The 19726-nt window shown below is 35.5% G+C and overlaps 1 protein-coding gene across 3 annotated transcripts in view; it reads left to right on the forward strand.

Annotated features, from left to right (window-relative positions):
• The window catches only part of LOC118823120 (6-phosphofructo-2-kinase/fructose-2,6-bisphosphatase-like), a 31996-nt gene extending 15524 nt beyond the window's left edge, over window positions 1-16472 (forward strand). For 2 of the 3 annotated variants that reach the window (XM_036592527.1, XM_036592526.1), the window contains exons 6-15: window positions 1008-1064; window positions 2156-2277; window positions 2981-3188; window positions 4125-4271; window positions 5531-5635; window positions 7389-7518; window positions 7604-7666; window positions 9075-9139; window positions 11570-11695; window positions 13447-16472. In XM_036592527.1, coding sequence (XP_036448420.1) covers window positions 1008-1064; window positions 2156-2277; window positions 2981-3188; window positions 4125-4271; window positions 5531-5635; window positions 7389-7518; window positions 7604-7666; window positions 9075-9139; window positions 11570-11695; window positions 13447-13506 — 1083 coding nt within the window. In that variant the 3' untranslated portion in view covers window positions 13507-16472. The remainder of the gene's footprint in view (window positions 1-1007; window positions 1065-2155; window positions 2278-2980; window positions 3189-4124; window positions 4272-5530; window positions 5636-7388; window positions 7519-7603; window positions 7667-9074; window positions 9140-11569; window positions 11696-13446) is intronic. The other variant, XM_036592528.1, reaches the window with a different exon arrangement.
• The last annotated feature ends 3254 nt before the right edge of the window (window positions 16473-19726 follow it).

Genomic DNA, 19726 nt, shown 5'->3' on the forward strand with positions numbered 1-19726 from the left:
CTGTGATAGTTTGTCTTACATATAAATCTTCACAACATAAAATGATATTCTTAAAAGGGAGTTCTGCCATTTCTTCTTTTTCAATATTCCTGCATAGTTAAATGGTTAAAATGTAAAGGGAGTCACTCAGAATGGTTTGGTGTGAAATGCTCTGTTGTAGAGAAATTTACAGTCAGAATTGTTCACAGTGGTGGTGATAGGAACCAGACGTCCACCTCTAAAAGCTCCCTCAAAGAAAGTTATTACATGAGATGGTTATGAATACACTGTCTGATGACTGAGACACACACACACACACACACACACACACATATATATATATATATATATATTTATAAATATATATATATATACCTCTTTTGTTGGTCCATTCTTGAAATTTTGACCCAACATAAACGGCAACTGCCTTTTTTAAATTGTATATATATATAATTTAAAAAAGACAGTTGCCGTTTATGTTGGGTCAAAATTTCAAGAATGGACCAACAAAAGAGGTCCAAAATTACTACTGACTAATTACAAATTACTAATTAAATTACTATTACATATTTCTCCTTTAACTTCTGTTAAAAGTTAAAAACTTTTCTCTCCTTGTCCTGTAAAGTTACCTTTTTGAAGATGCAAGGTTTTGTTTCGACAGCAGAGATATATATTTTAAATCCATTCATAATGGAGAGGTAAGCAAAATAGTTCCCAAAGAAAACTTCCTGTTACATAATTACCACTATTTTACCATCTTCTACATTTCAAATAAACACTCAAAAGACATGTGTAGGTTCACTGGTGGTTCTGGATAGTAAATAAAATGTCTATATTTGTTTTAGTCATGGCGACCCCTGTTTCCTATCACCACTTCTATAAAGAAAAATTCTCTAGAACAAAGCATTTCACATAAAAACCTTACATCTTAACTTATTTTATTCTTTTTTTCTTTGAAGCTTGTAAGCCAATTGAGACCTTTAAAACATATCAGTGTAGTTTACAGTTAAGCTGTTTCTATTTTCTAGGTGTTTTTCGTGGAGTCCATTTGTGAGGACCCTGAAATCATTGCTGAAAATATCAAGGTAAAAACAGCTGTGATTCCGTTTCAGAATGAACTTTTTATGAATAGCTAACATTACATAAACAATGTTCTGCAAAGATGTACAGTTGTATGCAAAATTTTGAACACCCCTGGTCAAATGACATTGATTTTCTAAGTGAAAATAAGTTCATGTCCTCCACAGAGGACACACATAAATATGTGTTTTTTCTGCAAATGTTAGTGCACAGTTTATATTCATTTGCTTGGTTTAACATATTGGAAAAAAACATGAAATAGAAAATATAAAATGTGTCATCATTTTGCACAGGACACGTTTTATGTTTTTTTTTACCCAATGTTAAATTCAGCAAATAAACAGTAACTATGTATTAAAACGTGCAGAAGTGTGTCTCTGTAGAGGACGAGTTTACTTATTTTCACAAATTAACAAAAACATGTCATTTGACCAGGGGCATCAAAACAGACAGTTATATAATAAGTGCTAAAGAATGTGCTTGTGGGCAGAGAACGTATCAGTTCCAATTAAGTCCTTTTTTTGAGACCACATTGAAAATCTGTGTTTTTTTCCCTTTTAAACTTGGAAATAAACAACAATATTTACAATATTGAAAAATTTAAAAAACAAATAAATGTTATGACAAGTAAAATGCAGAAGAAATATTCAAGATTCTGCACTATTTCTAGCTCACTACTCAAACTAAACAAATTTGTGACATCATGCTGTTCCAGCTTGACTGCACACTGTCATTAAAGGAAAAGAAGGACATATCAAATAGAAAGAAATTCTGAAACTCAAGTAAAATTTTCAAAGATTCTACTTTTCACTCAATCCTTAAGCTGCTCATAGAATTTGTAATGAAAATTTTTCTATTAATTTAGAAAGAAGTGCAAAATTTTCACTAGTGGTCTCAGACTTTTGGACCCCACTGTAGATGTTTTATGATGTAACAACATCTTATTGCAGGTCATTTTGGATCCTTACGACATGTTGGATCATGTAAACGACAGCTGCCCTTTCAGACACAAATGGTGTGATAGAATGAGTGATATAAAATCTCTGAATGCTCCAGGGTTGTTAACACTTTGGTTTCTGCTACATTGTCTCTGCAGCAAGTGAAGCTCAGCAGCCCTGATTATATTAACTGTGACAAAGAGGAGGCAGTGAAGGACTTTCTGAAGAGGATCGAGTGCTACAAGGTCACCTATATTTCTCTGGATGACGACAGAGACAGGTCAGACCTGGCAATCGACACTGCAATTATAAATAAAGCGCCTTGTCTTTTTAATAATATTCCTTTCCAGGTGTTGTAAACACTGGGATTTGGGGTGTATTCACTTAAACCAAGCTCAAACAGTGACATAAACTATACATTTCAAGTCTGTGAATTGTTTGTTCATGTTAACACATTTGCGTATACATGAGTCCCAGAGGTGAGTTGCCTCACAACAAAACGATTTGAAAGATATCAAAAGGAAAGTTGGATTTTTCCATAAATTCAGGAAGTGCTTACAGTGAATGACAGTATACAATTATTAAAATAATAAATGAAAGAAAAATCATTTTTTGTAGGTCATGCTTTTTATTTGTTTATTTATTTTTTACATTGAGGTCATTCACCACAGACACCTACCCTGGGCACTCTATTGTACAGTTTTTCTTCAATGCAAAATTAATGTGTAATTATTTGTATATTATTTATAATTTAATTACTTTTTTTTTAAACGATTCATTGGTGTCTGGTAAGTATTTCTGTTCATGAATTTAAATATACATAGTTTGTTGTTGCATATAAAATATCAAAAACTATGACCAATGAGCTTTATGTAGCTGTGAAAGCACTCTGGGACTCAATGTCTTGTCCTCTCTTTCTCTCTCTCTCTCTCTCTCTCTCTCTCTCTCTCTCTCTCTCTCTCTTCTCTCTTTCACTCACACAGAAATCTGTCCTATATAAAGATCTTTAATGCAGGGATCAGGTATTTGGTGAATCGTGTGCAGGATCATATCCAGAGTAGGATTGTCTATTATCTGATGAATATTCATGTTACACCACGCACGATCTACCTGTGTCGCCATGGAGAGAGCGAGCTGAACCTGCTGGGCCGCATCGGGGGGGATTCTGGCCTGTCCCCTCGGGGAAACAAGGTGGGCATGATGTAGGAGTATAGCAGTGTCTACTATGAATTATTCAGAGTCTACTATTAATTATTCAGTATTTACTATGAATTATTCAGTGTCTACTATGAATTATTCGTTATCTACTCTAAATTAATTCAGTATCTACTTGGAATTATTCATTATCTACTATGAATTATTGACTATCTACTCTTATTTATTCAGTATCTACTATGAATTATTCAGTATCCACTATGAATTATTCAGTGTCTACTCTGATTTATTCATTATCTACTCTGATTTATTAAGTATCTACTTGGAATTATTCATTATCTACTATGAATTATTGACTATTATTGATTATCTACTCTTATTTATTCCGTATCTACCATGGATTATTCAGTGTCTGTTTCGAATTATTCAATATATGCTATGAATTATTCAGTGTCCAATATGAATTATTCAGTATCTACTATAAATTATTCAGTATCTACTACAAAACTAATGTATGCATTCTGTAGTTTACAGAGTCAGGAGTATTAGCAAGATGAAAAGTTTAAGAGGTTAAGGGATCATCATTCTTATAGCTTTACTCCCTAGAAAAAGGAACATAAAATATTGTAAAATCATTTAGTCATAAGGCTAATGAAATGTATTGTTTTGTCCAGGTTAACTCTCTACCTCTTGGTGCTCTTTAAGATTAGACAGCACACGTCTTCTGTCAAAGTAAACACATCCTTGACCATTATGGCAGTGGTTCACAATCTCATCCTCAAGCACCACTGGGCAGTCCATATTTTTCACTCAGCTCCCAACACACAAGTTTACATGTGCCAAAGGCTTTTAGATAGAGAAAAGCTGAGTAGTGACTGTGAGAGCTCTGAGCATCTCACTCAATATTTGTAGCATCCTTCTCAAAAACCAGATGTTTCATGCATATGAAATTGTGTGTCATGCCCCCCTCAGTTTGCTGCTGCACTTGGGAAATACATCAGGGGCCAGTGCATCCCTGACCTAAAGATCTGGACCAGTCACATGAAGAGAACCATCCAGACTGCAGAGGCAGTGGGCGTTCCCTACGAGCAGTGGAAAGCCCTCAATGAGATTGATGCTGTGAGTACTGACCAATATCTGAATTGCTCTGTACCAGGGTTATTATAGTTGACTAAATCTGGACTTAACTGAAAAACAGTTGGCAGTGTTGTTTACTTTCTACACGGGGTTTAATAGTACATAGGCCAGCTCTGCTCAAACACGGACATTTGAAACATTTGTATTAAAGAACGAGAGGGCCTGGCTTGTGATCTCCGTTCTAGTTCATCCCAAAGGTGCTCAGTGGGGTTGAGGTCAGGGCTCTGTGAGGGTCAGTCAAGTTCTTCTACACCAAACTCACCCAGCCATGCCTTTATGGACCTTGCATTGTGCACTGGGGCTCAGTCATGCTGGAACAGACAAGGTTCTTTCCCAAACTGTTCCCAGAAAGTTGGAAGCATACATTGTCCAAAGTGTCTTGGTCTGGTGAAGCATTAAGATTTCCCTTTACTGGAACGAAGGGGTCTAGACCAAACCCCTGATAAACAACCCCATAGCATAACCCCTGCTCCACCTAACTTTACAGCTGGCACAATGCAGTCAGGCAGGTAACATTCTCCTGGCATTCACCAAACCCAGACTCGTCTGTGATTTGTCACTCCACAGAATATGTTTCCACTGCTCCAGAGTCCAGTACACCACTCTACCCAACGCTTCGCATTGTGCTTGATGATGTAAGGCTTGCAAGCAGCTGCTCAGCCATGGAAACCCATGCACAGTTTCAGCTATCAAACTACATCTTTATTATGAACAGCATATACTCTGTTTATCAGTTAAATTACAAACTAATCACAAAGTTGATTAATGGAGAATATAAATTGCAATCGATAATGTTTTCAATCGCGCAATCGTGACAGTAATTAATGTCAGCATGGCAATGCTGAGTGAAGATGTGTTTTAGGTTTAGTCTTCAAAGAAGAGAGCCTTGGAAATGTAGAGGAGTGACATTTTGACTTAATTTGATGGCGGCAGGAGATAGCAGGGTTGAGTTCATTTCCAGGCATTTCTGAGCCTCTAAATATACGACGCTGATTACACTCACTGCTCTAAATGAACACCTGTTGTCTCAGCATGCAGCTTTGCTGCTTGGACAGCAATCCAGTACTCCTCTTCTGCTGTTTTTGGATCATGACTGCATGTTGTGTCCTCTCATAGAGGAAAATTACTGAAATTAGAAAGTATGCGTCTCATGTCTTATGTATTTTTATCTCCGCTAACTGACTGCTTCTCTCTCTGAAGACTATTCCTCAGCTAACGGAAGTGTTTCTGTCTCTTGGCAGGGTGTGTGTGAGGAGATGACGTATGAGGAGATTCAGGAACACCACCCGGAGGAGTTTGCACTCAGAGACCAAGATAAATACCGCTATCGCTATCCAAAGGGTGAGGTAAGGGTCAAATAATTGCTGGAAGTTTTAGGACGAAGAACAATGGCGATACCAGCGGTCTGTCTACTATACATCCTTAAGGAAGCAGTGAGTTAGGAGATGACAAGGACTTAACACTGGACACCCCCATTATTATAAATGAGAATATAAAGAACCACCTTAACTCTCAAAAAAAGGCTCATAAAGAATCATGTTTGAAAAAAAAAGGTGTGTGAGTGTAAAGAACCTTTTAAAGGTTCCTAATTTCCAACTCCAAGTTTTATTTTAAAATTTTAATTTGATTTTAAATTATCCTAATTTAATTTCTAATTTGATTTGAAATTTAATGATTTTCTCTTTTAAATCGTTTTAATCATGTTTTTCATTTTTATTCTCCTTTACTTTTTAAAAGACTCTTTTCTTTTAAATGACTTTTGTAAGGCACTTTGCTTTACAAAAGACAGCAGTGTATGAAGGGTGCTATATAAATAAACTTGCCTTGCCTTGCCTAATGTAAAGTGTCTGGATCAATTTAAGGGTTCTTCCTAGAACTTTTAGATTATGTGGAATTTCTTTAAACTCTCAAAAAGGTTCTTCACTCATCTTATTTACCAAAAAAATGGTTCCTCAAAACAAACATGTTGCACATCATTGATGAGTTCTGATTTTGGGCTCAGATTCAATCTTTATGGTTTACGTTCCTGTTGTAAGTAACCCATATCTGTAACATGAACACATTTGCTCCCTGAAACTATTCACGTGCATATTTTTTGTCATTTGCATTATCGGTGTTATAAACAGCAACCAAGAACAAATCATTTTGACATTGCTCCATTTCTGTTTATTCTAATCTTGCCTGGATTCATTTTCCAAAATCATCTGTTTCACTCCTGTCTGCTGACTACACTCGCTGCTGCTGTAATCCATTGTTTTCAAGTTGCTCACCTGCTGCTCACACTGGAGCACATATGAAAGTGGCTCACATCTGAGTTGGAAAGATCAGTGTTCACCATATGAATAAGCCAAAAGCATCACAGGAACGTTCTGTTTTGCTGTTGTTCTGCGTGGCTTATATGTCTGTATGTCTGCTATTTATGTTCCATTATACACAAAATGCAGTAGCCTACACACTTAAAAATTATGGTTTGTCAAGGGTTCTTTAGTAAAGAAAATGTTTCATATAGAACCATAAACATTCAGAGAACTCCTTGCATGATTAAAGGGTTCTTGGCATCATTAAAGCGTTCTTCAGATTGACAGAGAGTGTGTTTTATATGGTTCCATGTAGAACCTTTTTGAAAAAGGGCGCTATATAGCACCATAAAGGGTTCTTCTATTGTTACAGGTTTGACATCGTCACAATAAAAGAACTCTTTTTGGTTCTATATAGAACCCTTTTCAAAAAGATTCTACATAGAACCATTTACAGCACATTCTTCATCAATCAGAAAAAAACTTTTAACAATGCAAAGAACGCTTTAATCATGGAAAGGGTTATTTGAGTGTTCATGGTTCTACATAGAACCATTTTCTTTAATAAAGAACCCTCAAACAACCATAATTTTTAAGAGTGTAGCTCTTAAAGTTGAACGTTCTCTACCACCCCAGCCCCACACCCCCAGTTTCCATCTATGGTATCGTGTGTCATGGTGGTACGGAACCCAAACACCATGACAGACCTTCAACCCTTCAGTATAAATGTAGCCAAATTAACTGCTCTGGTATAAGTTTGTTTATGCTTATGACTTAACTGCCTCTCTTCTTTCTGTCTCAGTCCTATGAAGACCTGGTCCAGAGGCTGGAGCCAGTCATCATGGAGCTGGAGAGACAGGAGAACGTCCTGGTCATCTGTCACCAGGCTGTGATGCGCTGCCTTCTGGCCTACTTCCTGGACAAAAGTGCAGGTAAAAGAATGTAAATTTTCTAAAAGCTCAGTTTCCTCTCAGAGTTTGATTGAAAGTTCACGCTCTTTCTTCTGCTCCTCTTTAGATGAGCTGGCGTATCTGAAGTGTCCTCTGCACACAGTGCTTAAACTCACACCTGTTGCCTACGGTCAGTGTCCTTTAGTCAATCAATTCAAAACAGTGTCTGAAACAGGGCTGTACAATATGGCTAAAGATTATCATGACATATTTTCCCTAGTCTTCAATACGACTCATTTTCATTAATTAAAAGCAGTGTCTGAGCGATATGGCCAGAAAATGTATCATGATATATTTTTCTCTATCTTTTGAAATCAGCAATTGTTGTATTATTGATTGTTATATGCAGTTCTTAATGCTCAGTTGTAAGCCTGAGTAGAATTATATATACAGATATACAGTATGTGAAAGGGATTCTGTTTGACATGCATTGCATTGAAAATGGCACAGAAAACCAATATTTGATGTTTTACCTTATGAACTTGTTTCTAAATAAATCTCTGCTGTTCGAACAAAACCTTGTATCTCCAAAATGATAACTTTACAGGACAAAGAAAAAAGTTCCTAACTTTTAATGGAAGTTTATGGAGAAATATTTTATTTTGGACCATTTCTGTGGTCCTGTTCATGATGAAATTTTGACACAAAAGCTTTTTCAAATTATGTCAGAAAATGAAAAATGGAGATAAGAGGTTTTGTCCTGATAGCCATGAAATGCTCATTCCAATTTTGATGCCTGCAGCAAGGTGGGACAGGAGCATGTTTACCACAAGTTACATCACCTCTCCTTTTAACAGTATTTGATATTCATTTGGGGACTGAATGCACAAACTGATCCCATTTTAAAAGCAGAACTTTTGCCATTCTTCTCTTATACAAGGCTGTGCAGCTGTACAGGGTCTATATTGTTGTATTCTGAGCTTAATAAGACACGTTTTCAATGGGAGGCAGGTCAGTTTAGCACCCGCACTCTCTGATTGCGCAGCCATGCTTTCTTGATGTTGTCATGTTGAAGTAAGCATGGACGTCCCTGAAAAAGACAGCATCTAGAAGGCAGCATATGTTGCTCCAATGTGTGTTCAGCGTTAATGGTGCCTACATAGATGTGCAAGTAACCCGCTAATTGGCCATTCCTGGACGTTCCTTTTATATCACAGCATAATTGCATCACCTGGTTAAGATGTTTGTATTTCTAGTCGCTCCTGTCCCAACTTTTTTGGAACATATTGCAGGCATCATATTTAACTGCACTAAATCCAAATAAACAGGCCTTATTATGCTCAATTACTAATGAAACATGTAGTTAGTCAGTGTTCTTTAAGTACTGACAATAGTCATGATATGTTCAGAAAAGCGTATTGTGACATAATTTATCATCATAACAATTAAATATAATCATATTGCCTAGCCCTATTTGACATACAGTCTTTGTAAGATGCTGTTATTTTTCTTATTTTTAACAGTAGTGCTCCCCTTTTTTTCTATTTCTCTCTTATCTTTTCTCTTGCTATTTCTTTCTTCTTCCGTCTCCTCTGTAGGCTGTAAAGTCGAATCAGTTTTCCTGAATGTTGAGGCGGTGAATACGCACAGAGATAAGCCTGTGGTAAGTTCAGTACAGCTGATAACACTTAATAAAATAAAAGTTTTATTAAAAAAATGTCTTTCAGCTTTCAGAGCACTGTTGTTATTTTTTTTTATGATGCTGGCGCGTTTTATTTGGCGACCAAAACACAAAATAAGTAATTACTGAACACAGTGTGTAATGTGGCCTTTAGACCAAGCAAAATGTCCCAATGCTACAACAGTATTATTGTCATAATGTTACAACAGTACAACATTGATTAAGTGTAGTAACTTAAGAATGCAATTAACTACATTAACAGTCGATTTACAGCCTGTATGAACAGGTTTGAATTGGCTCTTCCTGTTGACTTTTCCTGTTCATTTTGATTTAAAAAATGTCTTTCTACAATACAAGACAACAATACAATAGTGACGTTCCATCAAATTCAAATCAAAACAAAATATCTCCTCTTCTACTTAGACACTAATGTGGAGTAGACTGAAAGTTTAGAATCTGCACTTTCCACATAATTTCTCCGCTTGTTTCAACAGGCTACGAGTCAGAAATAATAAAACTATAGCATGATTTTGTTACCCATGGAGATAGCTGTGACTTCTAGAGGGTGAACAGTGTTATTCGACTCTACTAAGCTTGGATTTTGCTCCATGGAAGTGGCTCAAAGGAGGCAAATAGCAATTTAAATGTTCCTTTCTGAGATGGGGCATGAGTTAATGGCAGTATAGTTAAGTGATGTTAATCTGAGGGTTGGCTGGAACGCTGTATATTCATGTGATTTCTGCACACAGACACTGTGTTCTGCAGCGTTCTTTAGGAAAAGTGCAGAGCACAAAGGCTGCATTCATGTGCTGAAATGAATGGGTGCGTGCGTGAGTGGCTCAAAATGGATTGAGCTGAATGACCATGTAGTGAAAAAAGACCCATCGCCACATAAACGCCCAGGACATTAAAGGGCCCATATCGTATGTTTGTCTTGTATTTTATTATTTCTCTGTGGTGAACTTATGACGTCTGTGTGGTTTTATGTATTAAAAACAGTCATAATTCATTTCTACATGACCTAGCCAACCTCTCTATATCCCTTAGAATTCAACAGACTGTGCCCTTAAGACTGATATATGGTACTGTGCAAGAGTCAGAACAATCTTCATTTATTTAATTTTCAGTCAAAATGGCCTTTAAGAACAAGTTATTAATTTTTCAAGAGATATTTCTGACAAGATTAGATATCAGATAATCCGCTTGTGTAAGGAAGGAGAAAGTTCAAAGGAAAACAAGTGAAAAACAACAGATGTTCCCAGAACTGGGACTTCTAACAAGCACCTGGAAGACCTGGTAGACACCAAAACTGTCCCCATCAGATAATCAGCACTTAAAGCTCTCATCTTTGAGAGAGAGGAGAAAATCAAACTGCTTCAGATCTGAAAACATCCACAGGTGTTTCTGTCCATCCTCCCCTGTGAGAAGACAACTCAGCACTATGGGTCTGAAAGGATGGGTAGCTGTCAAGAAGCCTCACTGAGAAAAGGAGAAACACATCAAACAAAGAAGCTGAACAATAGACTGACCACCCCAGAGTCCAGACCTCAACATCACTGAATGTGTTTGATCACTTCAGAAAATGATAAACCAACTTCTAAGACTGAACTTTGGAGGTGTGTCTGCAGATTTCTTTGAGAAACTGAAAGTGAGTCTCCTGAAAAGAATAGAAACTGTAATAAAGAGTGGACAAAAAATATTTAAATTAGTTCTTGAGGCTTCTTTGTAATTTACTGCTAAATGCTTTCTTCTTTTTAGACACCAAAAAATTAATAACTTGTATTCAGTGGCCACTTTGACTGGAAATTAAATACATAAAGTGACTTTCGCACATTACTGTAAATCTAAATAACCTCTGTTGTGATTGGCTGCCCTGTATTGTGCCTCATTCAAAAAGCAGTTGGGCTTAAATGTATGGAATAGACTGTTTTCAGGCTGAAACAGCTAGAGAGGTAGGAGAAAAACTTGAGCCGCTCCTTTCGGATGTGTGGATCCTGTGGAATTCTGGAATGACACATTTGCTTCCCGACAGCCAGGAACAGCAATGTTTAATTGTTTCCCATATCGTCAATTCCAGTAACTTTAGACTATCTGCAGGAACAACACTCCGCATCACTTCAACAGGAATGGGCAGGGCTTAACTGCTCTAAGCTGAATGGGTGGTCATATGTAAATGTTTTCATGGTTGTGACATCGCAAGCCCATGTTAAAACAGGCTGTTTATGCAGCTTAGTTTCCATATATGGATTGAATTAACTGGAAAATAAAACTTTATGTCCTTCAACAAACTTTTATTTCAGAAAAGCAGGGAAACGCCTTTTCAATGAACTGGGCTTTTTGAGATGATTCCGTTTAATGGCCCTCTGTGAGGTAGTGCCATTGATTTAAACCTCAAACTTGCCTCTCCATCAGAGCGATGAACCTCAGGGCAGTCCCACACCCCTGTACCGCCACAGTCGTGTCCACCCCATGGCCAGTCCCACTCCGACCAAAGCCCCCAGCTTACAAGACCTGGGCTTGACTGAACTTAGTCTGCAGGTATAATGATCAAACAGTCTGTTCTGACTGTTCAGACTCATTCGGCTAATCAACACTAATCAACGGTCTCTAATCTCAAATATCTCAATTACAATACATTCAGCTGTTTAAAGGTGATGATTTGCTTTTTTCCCCACTTATTTTCTTTCTCTTTTCTTATCCGAGTGGATTATCTTACTTCTAATCTCCTCAGAAATATCTTGTGAAAAACAGATAACTTGTACTTAATGGCTGTTTTGATGGGTGTTAATAATAAATGAAGTGTGGACTTTTGCACAGAACTGTATTTAACAAAAGTAGAGAATGCCTCTTTTTATTTCTGGGTGTGTGTGTTTGTAGGTTGATTGTACTATGTGTTCGTGTGTGTTTGTGTGTGTGCTGTGATTTAGACCTGCATGGAAAGACAAATGTACCTGTACTGTTTCAGTTGTAGTGTAAAAGTTTAAACACCTCATTATTGTTTTTCTAAGGGGAAAAACTTGAATTTGGTATTTTTGCAAATTTTATTGAACAGTTTCTATTTCCTTGCAGAGTTTAACATATTGGAAAAACATACAGTATTAAATGTGCTATAACTTTTGGACATTTAATGCTTTTTGTGTTTTCCCCACTTGTTAAATTTCGCAAATAAACAATAACTGTGCATTAAAATATGCAGAAGTGTCTCGTAGAGGTGGTGTTAACTTATTTTCACTTATGAAATCAACATGTCATTTGGCCAGGGGTGCCCAAACTTTTGCATACAACTGTAGTCTCACTTAAAATTACATTATGTAGCTCTTGTCTAATGTATGGTTTCTGTTCTGATGTTTATAGAGAGTCATATAGATCTGTAAAATTTTCATAATTTTCAAGATTTGCCGCCTGTAAATAATGTATTATTTGTATATTAAAAGATGTAAGTCAGCGGGTGGGTTTCAAGAACAGATATGACTGTAAAACATGGTGTTGGTCTTGGTATTTACAGCTGAAGAAATGTTTATTTTAGCACTTATGTTGACTGGCAGCCTGACGTCACTGATTTTGCTTGACAACAACAAAGGGAAAGTATTGGAGTGCCCATCACAAAGCCCTAGCCTGAATCCCACAGTAAATCTGCGGAGTGAACTGAAACAGTGTGTCTGTTACAGCAGTTCTGTCAGGAGGAATGGGCAAGTCTTGTGAGAAGCTTGGGCTACTCCAAGTGTTTGATACAAGTTAAGCAATTACAAAAGCAGTAACACCAAATGTAAACTTTTGTCCCACTGAAAATCTAATTTAGTAAATAAAAGCTTAAATGAATCTGCCTTTTAGCTTTTTGCCCAAATGGCCCAAAATGACTTTGTCTGGTTCTGCTGACTTACATTAAAAGTAGAGTATGTTTTTGATACAGTTGTACACATTTCCATATATGCAAAGTGAGTCTGAGGGAGATCAAATTGGCCATTTAAGGGGTGAAAGTGCTTGGACCCCATAATTGCCATTATTAATGTAATGTCCTTAAAATCAACTCTAATATGACTTAAATAGCTCTGATGCATGTGAAAATTGTGAAAACTGTTGCATGAAATGGGTAACTTGTTTTGGTTTTGATAATCCAGTCACTTAATTTTAAGAATCTTTTAATCTTTTAAATCCTGTATTCCAGGTATGTTTTTAAACAATTGATACATATGAATGCAAATACAGACTAGATCTTAATTCAAAAGCTGCTATACATGTTCTTTAAAAACGTTTCTGTTTTTTTTTTTTCTTGTTCTCTGATTTTCTAGAACGTCAGTGTGGACAGAGATGCTGAAGACGCTCTCCTGACGGTTCCTGAGCACATCTAGAGCTCTGAAAAGGCCATGAAGAAAAGCTTCTTCTTCCTCAACATCACTACACTGGCACAGTGCATTGGCCGTTTTGATGCATCCTTGACCCAGTTTGAATGTCAGTTTTAATTGCAATGATTCGTGTTGTAAAAAATGTCCTATGTTATGGTGGTTGGTGAAGAGCCGCTCATGGATGTCCATTCACCTACTTCAGAGGGAATCGGGAGTTTGATTGCACTGCAAGGCAAGACAAAACAAAACAAAACAAGCTGAGACTAATTAAGTCAAGACAAGTCAAGAAATTGGATTAAACTGCTGGGAGTCTTAATTTGGATGAAGACTAAGGATATAGTGTGGTTAAAAAATAAAATTGACACTTTTTTCCCTTTCAGGTGTAGTCAGTCAGCTAAGACAAGTTTGGTGTCTGAAGGTTGCTTATTTACTTTTAGCACTGGAGCTACGAGGCTAATGTAGCTATCAAGTAATAGAAGTTCATGAGCACCACATTGCATGCTAGATCAACACTCATTTGCCTCAAACTGTGTGGAGTTGTTCAGTATCTCTAATAGACTTGATTTTGTGGTTTCTGACATTGTGTGACTCACTAATAGCTGTGATTATCGACTAAAGTACATTAGCATAGCTAAAAACAGTAGCAGCATCCATCTTCAAGCCTGATTTTTCATTCCAAAGTTGAGGAAACCTCAGACGTTAAACATGTCTTGGCTGACTACATCTGGGATAAAACTGTGTAAGTTTATTGTTTAACTACTCATTTAAAGGGGAATTCCACCAATTTTTCAAAAAGTCGGAATAATTCAGTGGTAGAGATGTAAGTCATTCTGAGTGGTTTGGTGTTTTACAGTGGTGCTGATAGGAACCAAGGGGCAATGTTGATGACACAAACGAATCCAATTTAATTTTATTTAACAAATACATTTTTTAAACTAATTTTATTAACTATTAAAATGACCAGTGAATCTGCACTTCATATGTAATGTTGATGATGGCAAAAATCTGGAAAAAAATGTTTTCCTGCTTTTATGTACTCTCTGCTCCATTAACAATATGTTTTAGCCCACCTATGTTGGGCTCCAGTCCTCGTGGGCTGAAACACTGCAGACTTCAGCACGCTGCCTCATTAAACACCCCTGATTCAGCTTATCAGCTAATTAGCAAAGCCTTCATGGACTAAATTCAGAGCGTTAGATGAGGGTAAACGCTAATCTCTGTAGCACTTTGGCCCAGAAAGTCCCCAGTTTCACATGCCTGTTTTAGACCAAAGTTTTATCTCAAACTATCATAAAACTGTGTCTCAGTCATCAGGCAGTGTATTCATAACCATTTCATGGTTTCTCTGAAACCTTTGAGGGAGCTTTTAGAGTTGGACGTCTGGTTCCTATCACCACCACTGTGGTTAACTGAGTTACTCTAGAACAGAGCATTTCACACCAAACCACTCTGAATGACTTTGTTTCTATCTTAACTGTTAAATTATGCAGAAATGCTCATGGATTTCACCTTCAATCACAAGTAGTTGACTGGCACAAGCTGGTTTGTCTGGACAGTTTTGTACTGACAGATTGTTTCTACCTGCTCCTGGTGCATGAGGAGAGGTCAGTACAGTATTCTAACATGGAAAACATGCTGTGAAGCTGGACCTCTCCACCTATGGTGCTTTCCTCTGTGGTGGCCACAGCACAAACGCACGTGCCATAAATTTACCTCTCAGACTGTAGCTGATTCTACCTGGACAAAACGTTCACATCTGGATTATGTTTATGTTTGCTTAGTTAGTGTTTGTCCAAACGGTGAGACATACAGTCGTGTGCAAATGTTTGTGCACCCTGGCCGATTGATATGTTCTGAGTGAAAGTTAGAGAGAACACTCTTCTGCACATTTTAATGCACAACTTATATCAGGGGGGAAGAATAAAACATAAAATGTGGCCTGTGCAAAAGTAATAGCACGTTATATTTTGTGTTTTATGTTTTTCCAATAAATTAAACTCAGAAACAAATAAATAGAAATTTTGCACAAACATTTGCAGAAAAAATGCTACATTTAAGTGTTTTCTCTGTAGAAGATGAACTTATTTTTGCTTAGAAAATTAAAAAAAACGTTTGCATACGACTGTAAATATCTGTGATGAAAATGAAGTGATCAGTCGCTATAACTATGTCAGGGCCTTGTTTAGCCCCATGGGCTACACGATTACTATATGATTTACATGAATACTTGGAGTGATTTCAAGTAGTTGAGTAATTGCACATTGTACACTGTAATTGTAACATTAAAGCAGTAGTGTTTTCCCCATTTAAAAAGTTTTTGCGTCCGAAAAGCATTAAATGGTCATAAACCAACTGAAATCATTACATGACTGTAGTGTGTGTCGTCTTAGCTCGTCTCATTACTCGTCCGTCCAATGTGATGTAATGCAAAAATAGAGTAAACAGTCAAAGTAGAGGAGCTAGTTTGCTAGTAGTGAGTCTCACAGTTGTATCAAATGATACTTTGGTGAGTGAAAGCATGTCAAGAGTTGGAACTATAAATATAAATGAGTAATTTATAATGTAATTATACAATGTATATTATGCATAATTTAATAACCTTTTGATTTTCTCGAAAAAAAAATATTGAATAAATCTTAAATAACATAGTTGTGTGCAAAAGTTTGGGCATCCGATGTCAAATGAATTATTTCAATAATAAAATTAAATAAAACATAAAATATGGCTTCTGCAAAAGTTATGACACATAACTTTTTCCTGGTTTATGCTTGTTTTATTAGGATACAAAATTCAGCAAACAAATCAAAATTGTTTGCTAAATTTTGTAGAAAATACATCATTTGTTCTCTGTAGAGGGTGTGTTCACTTATTTTCACTTAAAACAATCAATATAATGAAATTGTAAGAATATTGTCAGATGATTTTACCTATTTTTAGACATTTCTATCTAAATAAAGTGACTAACGATCTTACTGCATCTGGAGATGTTTTTAATGATTTTACATCCTTCAAATGTAAACAGTCTCATAATAAAAATGACATATATATATATATATATATATATATATATATATATATATATATATATATATATATTTCTTAATATAATAATGTAGAAATTTATAGAAAATGCCAAAATACAATGTTAGTGCACAGGTTTTATTTATTTGCTATGGTTAACATATTGGAAAAAGTATATAAAGTGAGATGTGCCATAACCTTTGCACAAGCCACATTTTATATATATATATATATATATATATATATATATATATAATATATATATACTGGTAGTGCTCTCAACATTATAAAAAAAAATTTCCATGTACAAAATTCTATTCTATTATGATGCTGCTGCTCTGCAGGTTCAACTGATCCGATAGAAAGCTGAGGTACAGATCTGTTAATGATGAGATAATAATAATGTGAAAGCTGCAGAACATCAAGAATGAAGTTCTAAAACAATTCATACCCAGAATACCTCATATCTGTAACATGATGGTCAAATCTCAGGCAGATAACATACTACTAAATTACCATGAATAAAAATGAAAAAATAAATAAACCATAAATGATTAATTACAGTATATCATGTATCATTTAATAACCTCTTGATATTCCCAAAAAACAAAATATTGAGCAAATCAATCATCTTGAGTTATCTTCTGGTAATTCTGGTAAACATTTCATAGTATAACAATATATACTGTGTAAGTTATCACTGGATAAAGTTTAAAAAATCATTAATATGATGAGTGGTCCCAAACTTTTGAATGACAGTGTTATTCTAGGTGATGTGGGACTTGATCACTAGTTGTTTAGTTGAGTTTGTTGTATTGAATCAGGGAAAATACCTAAATACCATACGGTCCACACAGTTCAGTTGGTTTCTATTGTTTTTGTTGTTGTTTTAATGTTATACATCCAGTCTTGTGTAACTTAAAGAGATTTAGCTTGTGTAGCAGGTGAAGTGGCAATGTAACTAAATACACATGTTGCTGTGACTGGCAGTAATGCAGTGGTCTTATAAAGCGTATTCTGGGTGTGTAATAATAAACTGGACTGTATTAGACTTTAATGTATATGGAAGCCTCAGACTTTGAGTTTACTGCAAAAAATGTTATCTTAGCAAGTAAAAATACACCTAATATTTCTCATGATGGGGTTGTTCTGATAATGTTACAACCAGTTTTTAAATAATATGATATGACTAGATTTTAGATAATTAGACTTACTAAGATCTAATTTTTTGCAGTGTATTGAGTTGCTGAAAGCCTGTTTGGTTTTGTGAGCTTTAGGTCAGTTCAAGGCCTGTTTGCTGCTGGACTGTGTGCTCAGTGATGGGAGGGAATTTCTGAAAGAAGCTGGTCTGTTTCTTTTTGTGTTATGTATTTGATTACTGTAAAAAATTAATCTCCCATTATTATTTATTTGTTTGTTTTTTTTTATTTAATCTACTTTATTAAAACCTTGTCATTAACTTTTTTGTTGTACTAAATTCTAAATGTGTCATTACTATTATGCAGGATTCAGAGATTGTGATTATAAAATTTGATTTTAAATGTTAGGTCATTATTGTTTATTACTGCATTTAACAGCTTTTATTACTCAGAATTACTTATTTATGGAAAACTGATATTTCATCAGACTGAATAATGATGATCTTTTCAGCTGATTGCTGGTATCTGCAATGTGAGAAAGCACATTCAGATTTAGATTCCACATATCTGGGGCTTTTTGCTTGAACGCATTCAATATTCGTACGATTACTGCATTAAGAACATTTACTAAGCCTTTCAAACCAACTGAATTGATTAAGTGATGCTACTATCAAACACTGCCACCAGAGGGAGCCAAAGCTGCACAGTAAAGGCCTCAAATATTACAAAACAAAAACATAAATCATATTAGTCACCAAATATACTGGCATATAAAAGAGATTTCTCTTAGTGCTGGTGCTTCAGCATAATTTATCTACTATAAATTATTCACTGTCCACCATGAATATTTAATAACTACTATGAATTATTCAATATCCACTCTGTTATTCAGTATCTACTATGAATTATTCAATATCTACTCTGTTATTCAGTATCTACTATGAATTATTCAGTATCTAAATTATTCCAAATCTACCATAAATTATTCACTATTCACCAAGAACTATTCAGAATCTACCATAAATTATTCACTGTTCAGTATGAATTATTCAGAATCTACCATAAATTATTCACTATTTACTATGAATTATTCAGAATCTATAATAAATTATTCACTATTCACTATGAATTATTCAGAATCTACCATGCATTATTCTCTGTTCACTATGTATTATAAAGTATTTATTATGAATTATTTAGTAACTACTATGAATTATTAAGCATCTAGTTATTCAGTAATTACAATGAATTTTTCAGGATCTGCTATAAGTTACTCAATAACTATTAGAAATTATTCAGTAACTGCTATAAATGATTTAGTAACTACTATGGATTACTCTTAAAATGGGTTCAATCTGATTCACATATGATCAGATAACAACAGATATCAACAGGACAACATCACTCTGTGTAACCCTTTAAATGGCTGGACCTGCTGGTGAGTCCACAGTTCTTGTTTTTTCAGAATTTAGTTTTGGGTTGTTTTTTCATGTAAATACTGAATAATACACATTAGCCTGTAGCAATCCTAGGAATTTTAGGGGTTAATTAGTGTGTGGCGTTTAGCTATACATTATGATAGGAACCAGACATCTGAAGAGCTTAACGCCTCTAAAAGCTCCCTCACAGAAAGTTATTACATGAAATGGTTATGAATACACTTCGTGAGGTCTGAGACATTGTTTTATGATAGTTTTGAAATAAAGTTTTTTCCTAAAATATATTTTTAAAATCCATTCATGGTGGAGGGATACATTCCCTGAGTGTTGTGAGGCAAAATAGTGCCTGGAGAAACCTTATTTTTTTAGATTTATCACTATTTTACCATCATCAACACTCTGTATAGAATGTTGAGGATGTATGTAGGTTCACTGGTGGTTTTGGATAGTAAATAAAATGTCTACATTTGTGTTGTAGATATGACAACCTCTGGATCCCATCACCACCACTGTAAAGAAATCTGAACCATTTCACACCAAACCACACTGAATCACTCTGATTACATCTCACACACTGAATTATACACTGGAATTCTTCTTTAAGGGAGCACTGATGGGTTTATTAAC

The sequence above is a fragment of the Colossoma macropomum genome, unplaced genomic scaffold (genome assembly GCF_904425465.1).
Source record: "Colossoma macropomum unplaced genomic scaffold, Colossoma_macropomum, whole genome shotgun sequence".
In the NCBI taxonomy this organism is placed as follows: Eukaryota; Metazoa; Chordata; class Actinopteri; order Characiformes; family Serrasalmidae; genus Colossoma; species Colossoma macropomum.